General features: G+C 44.5%; 1 protein-coding gene across 10 annotated transcripts; it reads left to right on the top strand.

Moving 5' to 3' along the window:
• The first annotated feature begins 357 nt into the window (after window positions 1-357).
• On the top strand, window positions 358-8,202 carry LOC125507839. 10 transcript variants are annotated; one of them, XM_048672355.1, is made up of 5 exons: window positions 358-3,553; window positions 3,662-3,730; window positions 3,842-5,700; window positions 7,515-7,740; window positions 7,823-8,202. In XM_048672355.1, the coding sequence occupies exon 1, from the start codon at window positions 623-625 to the stop codon at window positions 3,302-3,304; it is 2,682 nt and encodes an 893-aa protein (XP_048528312.1). In that variant the 5' UTR covers window positions 358-622; the 3' UTR covers window positions 3,305-3,553; window positions 3,662-3,730; window positions 3,842-5,700; window positions 7,515-7,740; window positions 7,823-8,202. The 10 variants fall into 10 exon arrangements, with proteins under 10 accessions (XP_048528312.1, XP_048528313.1, XP_048528317.1 ...); XM_048672356.1 differs by having other exon boundaries at window positions 358-3,730; window positions 3,842-4,642; window positions 5,055-5,700; XM_048672360.1 differs by having other exon boundaries at window positions 358-3,730; window positions 7,606-7,729; window positions 7,802-8,202.
• Window positions 8,203-11,077: the final 2,875 nt, after the last annotated feature.

The following is an 11,077-nucleotide window of genomic DNA, read 5'->3' as shown; positions in this document are numbered from 1 at the left end:
AGTTACTTTTTTCACCGCCGATAGTTTAAATTAACCGAGGTGGCATTTCATAAAATGTTCTTGTTTTCAAATTACTCGCAATTTAAAAAATGTTCCTATTTTGCAAAATGTTCAGTAATTTCAAAAAAATGTTCTTGTTTTCAAAAAAATTCTTCAGAATTTCAAAGAATGTTCGTATTTCAAAAAGTCTTTTTTAGAAATCTCATAAAATGTTCATGTTTTCAAATTTTGTTCACAATTTGAAAAAATGTTCGTGTTTTAAAACATGTTCAGTAATTTTAAAAAACATACTCGTTTTCAATTTTTGTTATGTACATGTTTTCAGAAAATGTTTAGGAATTTCAATTTTTGTGTAGATCCATTCTTCGTTCGTCTGTTTTGTGTCTTCAGATTGGGTTCTTTTGATTTACGCTTCCATTCATCAGTGGAATGTGCTGTTCTAAGCGTTGGTCCTTTGGGGCTTAGCATAACGATTTTTTCTACAGTAAGGTTTGTCTCGGCCACGGTGACAAAGGGACGCGGCGCCTCTTCGATTCGCTCTAGTGCTTATAGTTGTCGTTAGGTGTGATGTTTGATGAATAGCAAAAAAAAAGACTAATTTGGATTAAGTTTTGAAATACGCATGAGTTGTTTTGTTCTCCCGAAACCCCCGAACGAACCTCAAGATTTCCCCGTCCCCCTCACACCCCGCCGCCGGCGCCCGGCGGCGACAAGAAACCTGACGTGCGGCCACAGGATGCCCGCACTCGACGGCTGCGACAGCCGCCACGGCGGCGTCCAAGTCCCCTCCTTCCTCCCCATCCATCTCCCCCCACACGCCCCAACCCCGCAGCCCAGCAGCCCCTCCTCCCCGCCCCGGCCCGTCCCGCCGCTCTCCTTCCGCCACCTCTCGCCCTGCGCGCGCTGGTCCGCCTGGGTCACCGCGGCCCTCTCCGACCCCGGGTTCGCTCCCGCCCTCCGCTCCGCCGCCATCTCCGACGCCGTCGCCGCCTCCACGGCCGCCGTCATCCCCGACCGCCACGCCCTCTCCGCGCTCCTCTCCCTCTGGCATCCGGGCTCCCACATCTTCCGCCTCGCCGCCGGGCCCGCCACCTTCTCGCTCGAGGACGCGCTCCTCCTCGCCGGCCTGCCCCCCTCCGGCGCCCCCTTGGACCGGCCCCTCACTCCCGCCGAGGAGGACCTCCGCATCCGTCTGGTGGTGGAGAAGGAGAAGATCAGGGAGCTCCACCCGTGCGCCCGTAAAGCCCGGCGGGTGTCCGCGGAGCTCTGGCTCGAGTGGTTCGACAGCAGAATCCGGCCCGGGGAGGACGACGAGCTGCGCCACCTCGGGTTCCTCGCCTACTGGCTGGCCTTCTTTGTCACCCCACGCCTACGGCGCAAGGGCTGGGAGCTACCGGAGTGCCTCTTTGCACTCGCCGCCCGGCTTTGTCTTGGCGAGCGCATTGCCCTCGGCCCGGCGTTGGTGGCTAATCTCTATGCGGAGATGGACAGGATTGTTACTTCCGGGGTGGCGGGTGGCCGCGAGGACGTTTGGGCGCCGCTCTGGCTGCTGCAGGCGTGGATGTGGGAGCGCTACGACCGCCTGCGGCCGCCAGAGCTGAGAGCACCAGAGTTCCCTGTCTCGAATGTCCGCGTGCTCTTTTGGGCTCGGAGGAGGAGGAAGACCACACATGAGGAGTCTTTACGGGTTTTGCAGAAAGAGGATAATTGCTTCGAGTGGAGGCCTTACCTGCACAACTCTCTCAACTGGACTGAACCTGAGTGGTTCAGCAAGGAAACCGTCTTGGTGAGCTCTAGAGGTAAGCATAAGCCCGAGTGGTTGGAGGATTACCTTGCAATTATAAGGCAAGCGGCGTTGACTGGATTGTGCGGTGATGGCATGTATAACTCGACAATGTACAATCCCCACATTGTCGCAAGGCAGCTCGGTTATGATCAGGACGTTCCTTTTCCTATTGTCCATGGGTTTGACTCCAAGGGAATCGAGGTGTGGATACCTGGTATCTGCAGACGCGGGGTGGCCAGCAAGGAATATCTTGCATGGTTGAATGGGCACTTTGTGGGGCACCAGGATGCTGAGCAATATGGTAGGTCAGAAATTGCACACCAGGAAAACAGTGCTAGTTCATCTCCACCGAATTCACCTAACAGAAATGTTGCAGATACGGCAGGTGATAAATGTAGAGAAAGTACCATGCCAGATAGCAGAAAATGCAGCGTAGAAGATCTGCTACCTGAGGAGAACGAAACGGAGGTGGTTGTCCTAGACCTTAGTTCAAGTGATACAGACTGCAGTGCAACTGCGGTGAAAGGAAAAATTGAGAAGAAGAAAAGGTTAGATAAACTCTCTGGAAATGGTGACTGGAATAAGAGAAACAAGGTGTTTGGTGGCCATGAAGGTCTCCAGGCATGTGATGATGGGCTTGAAGGCCGGAAGTACTGTGGCCTCCAAAAAGATCCAAATTCTCACATTAATAAACGTGTTGCACAGCTTGAGAGTGACGATGAATGTGTTGTTCTTGAATCACATGGTGAGAAATGTGAAGTAATAAACCTCGATGATGATCAGGAAGAGAGTTTCCTTGATCCTGAAGATCATGATAGGCAACTTGTCCTGGAGCTAGAAGAGTTTGTGCGCTCTGGGCTTTTCTCACAATGGGAGGAAAGCTCTGATGAAGATGAAGTGGGTGGAAGAAAGCAAGAATCACTGAAGAATAGCAACAATGACCCTTATGCTGAAGCAGCCATGAGAGAGTACCCTGTGTTCTTTGAGCTCATTCCCCAGAGACCACATTACAGAGGGTTGGTGAACAACGATGACGCTCTACGAGATCTGGCCTGCAGTGGGATGTGGTTATTATTGGTTGGCTTGGCAAGGGAGGTGCTCAAGACATCATGTGACACTGATGCTCTGGAAGTTGCATATTTGCTGAAAAAAGCTCGGGAATTGGAACAAAATGGGTTCAATGTGAAGCACTTCATTGCCCGTCTGAAGGAGCCACAGACCCGACTTAGAAGGCTTCAGAATTCCAGGGCAAGGCTTGAGTATGCCCGGACTAAAGCACAAGAATCGGAAGGTGTTAAATCACTTTCAAACCATTTGAGTAAGCTGAAACACAATATACTAACAATGGAGAGGCATTTGGATGGAAATAAGCAAGATCATAGTGCATCTGTGCATAATGAATTGAGTGAAGGAATCAATCTAGCCAGCTTGGAGAAGGAAGTAGAAGCTGCAGAAAAATACTGTCAGGCAATGAAGGATGAAGTGGCTGCTATGAGACTGAGATACACAGATATTTGACAGTTGGCCTGTAAATCATACTCACTAGATTCACTAGACGTGCCTGGTAGTAGGCACGTCGAACTTGAGCAGATTTCAGGTTACTGTGTTCAGGTTACAGTGGAACTTTGAAAGATGGCGCATTGCAAGCAGAAACCCTGTAACATGACTTGGCTGAATTATGTTTCTTGTTTCGTGCACCAAGGGACCATTGTGTTAGTGGACCTTGAACTTTATTCCTGATGTGGAGCTCTGTTTTGCATGGATCAAGTAGGCTTATCCATGGAATATATACATGTTACTTTTATAGAACAGTACTGCAATGTGCAATTTGCTTTCATAATTTTCTAATCATGTGTCAAATGCTTAATTGGTCAGACCTCACCCGAGCTTGTGTCATATAAGCAAGGAGAGTGGTTTAACACGTAATTATCAGATTGCCAGCAGGTAATTACTAATAAGATTTGCAGATTAAGAAAAAATTGGTAGAGAATAGGAAGTCACATTCTTTATGTTAGGTGAGCATAACTTTACAGTGGGTGCTCTTCCATTCTGCAGCGGATTCATCGAACTGAAGATATAAAGCTTCATGCTCTACTTCGAGGATGCAAAGGCAAGTGTGTTACTTATACGAAAATATTTACAGTTTCTTTGCTGCAAAAATCTCTTCAATAGGAAGGAGAGTAAGTCAAAAACACATACATATAAGTCTATACTGCAAGCGACCCAGGCTGTCCGCCCCAATGAGGCAGTAATGGCTGGCAGCCATTGCTAAGACTAGGATTCATTTCCCTTGCCGATTAAGGGCATGTTTGGCAAAAAGGAGATTAAAGTTGTATAAATATCAAGAAAATACAGAAATTGAGTGTCATGTCCAGTTGAATCCCAGCAAAAAATGTTGGCATTGTATACTGTTGCTTTGCGTGGGTGCTCCAAAAGAATTTTGAAAGAAAAATGTCTTGGAGAGAGGGGACCCGAGTTTTAGGACATCGAGTTAAACACAACTTATAGAGTAGATTAAATTAATCACATTTTCACTGCTAGCGAGACTAAATCAGTTAGGGTATCTATGTTTAGCTGTAACCCCTTCACACAGGGTGACTGAATCATCGAATTAAGGGTAAGAAAGAATTATATAATGATTTGTCCTCTGTTTCTCCTGTACCTATGGGGAGACACTTCCCTGCGACCATGTTTTGCTGCCATAGGCAAACAAGAAACTGGAGGCCCTCCTGCAGAAATGTAGGGAAAGACTGCGTACAATAGACCCAAAGTGGTCGGACCCTTCCCCGGACCCTGCGCAAGCGGGGGGCGGCGTGTACTGGGGACTGAGCTGGATTTCACCACGGTCAAGGGGTGGTATGAACCATTTTCAGATTGCTCACTTTCCGTTCTGCATAATGTCAGATTGTTGTGGTCATGATCAAGTTTGACCAAAATATCTGTCTCATACCTCTCAGATCAATATATAGTTTATAATTCTCTAGCTTAATTTCAGACTGAAGGTGAGGGTGAGGAACAATGCCCAAATTATGAGCAATCCACCCTTCTTTTTAATGCCAGTAATATGTTATGAACCCTGATCATGCTTAATATGAATTTCTGTGTAAGGAGAGTCACTGGAGAATATAGTGTCAGCAATCAAACATTTTGGCTCCTTTTCATTTTAGTATGCCCTGTCTTTGATTACTTTATGTATCTCTTACGCAAGGAGTATAACATATTATCGTGTGATAACGATCAATTTATGACTGAAGTGTAAGGTTTTCAGATCTTTGCATCTTACTGAAGAATATGCTGGCTGCAATCAAAACATTGTGTCTGGCAGAACAAGTAACCATCAAAACTTTGAAATGCGAAGGAAATCAACCTGGGGATACTTTACCTGCAAAATAGATCAAAGGATATTAGAGGAGTAGAAGCCAATTATGCTTTGAAGCTTGCGGACAACCCTCCAAAGAGATTTAAGTTGGATGAATACGAAGTAGCAATGCTGGGTAAAAAGCGAGCCAGGCAAACTGTGGTAATTAATGATGAGGACGCAAAGCAAGCTGGCATAATGACTACATCAACACCCCAGGAGAGTCTCGTGGTGCTGGTGAAGGAGATGCAGAAACACAAAACCAGCTGGTCATCAGGGACCAGCGGCAATTTGAAATGATGGGTTCAGAATGAAGTGCCGGCCCGAGTGACCAAAATGATGAATGCAATGGTGTTGTCAAACAGATGATGGTCTGACCAGTCTCTTATCAGAGAGCAGATGTAACAGGACTGAGCACTGCAGATCAGAAACGAGCCAAGAGGAGGTCTCTTTGTTTCCAAGAGACAAGCTTCAGTAACTAATACACAGTATCATGACACATCTATTGAACCACTTCTACAGGAAGTGACAAGTGATAAGTTCTGGCACAATCCAGGTTAATTCTCATACATTATCCATGTTTCTTTTGGATCTCTTTAGTTTTAAGTAACACCATAGCAGTAACACAATGCTTAATCTGGAAAATTATATAATCTATGATGAGAAAACGAATCGTGTTTGATGTGCTTGCTTAATCTGAAAAATTATACAGCTCGCTGCTTTGTGCTCTGTATTCAAAGTTGTTATAGTTTGCTCAAAGTAGAGTTTAGTCTGTTTCGTCTTGATACTCTGGCACTAACTTATTTGATTGCATGTCTTGTACCTGATGATTGTGTCTTCACTATTTCATTATCGATGGAAAGACCACTGTTTGCGCTTGTGCCCTTAATTTGACAAAGCGCATTTTATGTTCATCTAAGCAGAAGAGTCTGAACTTCAGTTTGTTCCTGGAAGCTTTGAATCTGTGAGTACATTAGAGTTTTTGAGCTTTTGCTTTTTGAGGAATGCAGAGCTCAGCTATACAGTTCCTATGAGGAGTCTCTTGTGGCTGTATCAAGGGATGCACATGTAATGGTGTGCGTTGGAACCGTGGATAGGCATGATTGCATGAAAGACATACACTTTTTTATGGATGGCATGCTCTGTAGTAAACATAATAAGAAATGGCGCGCTCTCGTTCCCCGATCCAATTGCCTGACCAAATTATGGTTGATGTGTTCAGGATGGTATGATGTTGTTCTACCAGCACATGGATATAACTAGATTTTTAAAGGATAGGTCGCAATTTGTCATTCCCTCGGCCTAGTTCAGGTAGCTCTACTGTATTCCTCGTTTAGTTGTGTATTAAGTGTGCAGATTTTTTTACTCTCAGGAAAGTATTCTGAGACCAAAGTGGTCGGACCCTTCCCCGGACCCTGCGCAAGCAGTAGCTACGTGCACCGGGCTGCTCCCTAGAGTATTCTGAGAGCTGCACTTATGTACCCATTTCTTTGCTTTTTAGCTGCACACTCAAGTAATACTAATAGGAAGACTGTCGGTTCAAATGAAGATGCCGAGTCAGAGTGTGGATGGCTTGTTGGTAGAGTCCGTTACCATATGCCTAATGCTACGTGTGATCCCATTGGAGCAGTTATCCGTTTTATGTTGGGAATTCATCCGATTCTAGCTGGCAATCTGATGTTCACGATATCTTTGCTATTTGATTGTTAGCTGGCTTGCACTGATAAAACCACGTTTTGGATGCATTTGAACTAGCGTTTGATGAACTTGGTTTTATTGGAACCTTGCTGCTAGTTCTTTGCAAATGGATTTATTATTGTGAATTCTCATTTTCTAAGATTATGTCACTCTGAAAGTTAATACTGTCGCTGATGTTGTTTGCTCATTAAGACTTCACTCTGCTCCTACCATGCTTGCATATAGTGTTAACACTAAATGAGATTTTCTGTATTTTTTGTATCAATGGTTACGTTTTGCAAACAACACAGTTTTTATTTTTTCCAATCACAGTTAAATTGAACAGTTGGACATGCATGCAATGTTTGCTCTGCAACTCATTGTAGCTTCCTAATTTGTACTTGATGCTGATAAAGTGACAACTATAGCAGCCTATTGCATTATTGGATGAATTTAAGCTACATTCCAACTAAACATCTCTTATCTTAACAGGCTTTGTCATAATCATGGGCATATTTATTTTTGTAGGTTTTAGCTGTTAGGCTGATAGGTTCAACTCATATTCTATGCTAACATTGCTTGATTTTAGGAAATCTATACTTGATTGTTCATCTATTGTTTTATACTGTACATTTGTTAACTGAATCCTGTACTTTCAGTCGTCTTATTATTCTTTTTATGGCGTCTTTGCAGCAGCGAGACTAATGTTCTGGGGAAACTGCAACCTCAAAGCTCCTGTACTTTCAGTCGTCTTATTATTCTTTTTATGGCGTCTTTGCAGCAGCGAGACTAATGTTCTGGGGAAACTGCAACCTCAAAGCACCTGGTATCTAACTGGTCTTGGTTCTCTTGCAACAACACAAAGGGAGTATGTAGCGTTGCATGCATTCCCCCATCTTAATGTGCAGGTGATACTTAGGTAAATGCTATCTGGGTTTCTTGGTTATTATTTTGCTTTTTTTATCAATGCCTTTGCTTAGATGCAAGATGCAATTCTTCAGCCAAGTCCAACGGATGAGATGGCAACACAGCGGAGGAGGCAACATCAAAGACGGAGGATCCTTCCTTCCCCGTGATGACGACGAAGGGGCGATGAGGAAGCAACAACGATAACTTTCCTTAGACGAAGAAGCAGCCTGAAACAACCTGAAACACTTTTGGCTAACTCAGCGTGCTCAGTCAACATCATTACAATGAAACCACCTTTAGTTCTTCCCAAAACTGCCGAGGGCCACATTGATCCAGTTTTTGTATAAGTTCAAGGTGTAAATGATCCGGTCTTAGAGTTCAGGGGATGTTGATCCATCAGAAGGGTTTTAGGGAGAAAACTATACTTTCTTGATTTTTTTTTGAGGAACTCTATAATCTATCTATATCTACATCTATACTACTACTATTTAAAAAGAACGTAAGGTTCACATTTCACCTTTCTTCCCACCACCCATTTGTACAACCTTTCATGTATATGATAACCAATCACCTTAATTTACTTATATTCTGAACCAATTTCACTTTAATTTACTTACCAAACTTCTAATCAAAATATAAGGTAATTCACGGTCAGAATTTGATGGACATTTATTTACACAATCGCATTATTATTGATAGGTAAATCACAAGCTAACGTATTACAATATTTATATCACGTTGCAACGCACGAGCATTGTTCTAGTATAATTAAAAAGAACGTAAGGTTCCATGTTTCATTTTTCTTTCAAGCACCCCTTCGTCCAACCTTCTTGTATGATAACCAGTCACCTTAATTTACTTACCTTTTGAACTAGTTCCACTTCAATCTAAACTTCTCATCAAAATATAAGGCAAATCACAAACAGAATTTGATAAACATTTATTTATACAATCACATTAATAGGAACTGGTAAATCACAAGGAGTTTTGAGCTGACAGTGATGGTGGCCAATGGCATTTTTGAGTAAGCGCCTAAAGAAGCGATGACATTTTTGAGCAATTGACGTTCCGAGTGGCAAAACTGAGTAATGAGACACAAGAAGTGACATAAATGATAAAAACCCGTTTTTTGTGCGGGGTTTTTGAAAGGTTTTTTGCTTTGTTTTTTGGGTGGTTTATGTGCTCCTCTCATTGATTTTCTCCGGTTTGTTTCTTCATCGGTTTTCTTTCCTTTTTCAGCACGTGTCTACTTTTTTCAATGCTTATTGTACGTTTTTCATATATACGTGGAACATTTGTTGATACAGGTTGATTTTTTTTAATGATACAAGACATTATTGAAACTAGGCGGACATTGAGGTTCCAAACTTGTAGGGGTTTTCCTCTCGTCCGTGCGGCTGGAACCCTAGCCGCCGTCAGGGAGGCCGATCTTCCAACGCCGTTCTCTAGTGGCTCCCCTCCGTCGGCGACCCCGGTCATCGGTGGTGAGGGGGGTCGCCGGATCCACGCGCGTGAATTACTTTTTACTCCCTCGTAGTCTAGGTTTTTAGGTTGTTCATTGTTGTTGCTTCGGCGGCAACGATGACAACGCTGAATAAAGATTCTTTGGATCCTTCCCCGACGAGGCCATCAGTCCTATGGTTGGGGATGGATTTGGAAACCAGTCTGTTCAAGCAAGGATGGCGTGGCAGCGTCGGCATCCTCGTGGTGGACCTGTGTCCTCGGGCTCCGCCGTTGCGACAACGTTTGCTTCAGCGTCGGCGCGGAGTTTGGGAGGTAGTCAAGGAGCGGATGCAGATTGTGGTCTGCATCGACGACATCTAGAAGACGGAGCATGTGCTGGGCTCGTGGTTCGTGGATGGCAGGTATGGTTTCCTCCTTCAGCGTTTTAGTCGTGGTAGGGTGCCAGATCTGGAGTTCGATGGCGTGTCTGGGATGTTGCCCTGGTTTGATTCGTTCAACGGCAAGGGCTTCACTTTTGGTGAGCCACCTTGGAGGTCCGCAAAGCTGCATATCAGCGATGGAGCCGCGTCGAGCTCGGGTGGGGAGGTGATTCGTCATTCTTTTCTTCGGTGGTTGCTATGGTGGTGCCGGAGGCAGGTGACGGGAGTTGGTGTCAAGCTTAGAGATGTTCTACTATCTTTTCAGTTTTGTCATGTCAGTCTTTACGTGACTTGTACTTTATTCGTTTTGATATGTATGAGACACATATTACCATGCAAAAAAAACTAGATGGACATTGTTTTCTGCATTATATAAACATGTTTTTAAATATCACAAAAACTCCCTCTGTAAACTAATGTAATATTACATGCAAAAAAACCTAATGTAAGACGTTTTTGCAGTCAAAATACCTCTTATATTAGTGTACAGAGGTTGTATATATTATTTTTGAAACGCGTGAACACTTTAAAAAAATTATGTACATTTTCTGAATTGTGCAAACATTTTATAAAATGTCACAAACATTTTTTTGGAAATGCATGCATATTTTTCATGTATTACAATCACATTAATATTTTTTCAAAGTTGTGCGGACATTTTTTAGCGCTGCATAAACATTAAACAAAATCACGAATATTGTTTTGAAACGCATGAAATTGTTTTATGTACATTCATTTTTTTAATGTTTATTAAAATCTGCACGAAATTTTTTTAACACTGCATAAACATCCTTTAAACATCGCATAATCATTTTCTAAATATAAATATAGAAATAACTTTTTTTTCATGCACGTGTACATGTGGTGTGCCTTTTCTGAGAACAACAACCTGTAGCGTGTTTATACCAGGAAAGAAAATACAGACGTGCGCTAGTAATGCCCGCTGGCCTGTTCAAGGCAAGTCGGAGTGGGCCGGCCCAATAGGTGAGCGGCGCGGCGCACGAATAAAGAAAAAACATATCCCTGCCCGGAACAGAACCCCCTAAGGGCGCGCGTCCCCAGAAAGACCTCCCCAGACGATTTTTTTATGCCGGCGCTAAATAAACGACCCAGTCGCGTTTTCAGGAGCCCGATTTTCGCCGGCCTGAGCCGAAAACAGCGCCGGCGGACCCAGGCCGAACCCGTCGCGCTGGGACGTTCGGGGACGCCGGGGCGAACTGTTTTGACGCGAAACAGCCGTGGGCCCGCCGCGTCAGCGACACGACGTCTCGTCTTCCCCCAACAGCCTCGGTTCCCGCGGGGAATCAATGCCAAGGCTGCCGCTGGTCAGCCTTGTCATTGATTCCTCACGGGCGGCGCGTCACGGGACGGCGCGCCGACGCCTCCCCTCCCTCGCACGCGTACACACGGGTGCGGCGCGGCTATATAGCCGGTGGCCTGCACTCGCCTGTGCCCACACCAGCC

This window comes from Triticum urartu, chromosome 5 (assembly GCF_003073215.2).
Source record: "Triticum urartu cultivar G1812 chromosome 5, Tu2.1, whole genome shotgun sequence".
NCBI lineage: Eukaryota > Viridiplantae > Streptophyta > Magnoliopsida > Poales > Poaceae > Triticum > Triticum urartu.
The sequence above is the reverse complement of the archived record's forward strand: the minus strand, read 5'-3'. Positions and strand labels throughout refer to the sequence as shown.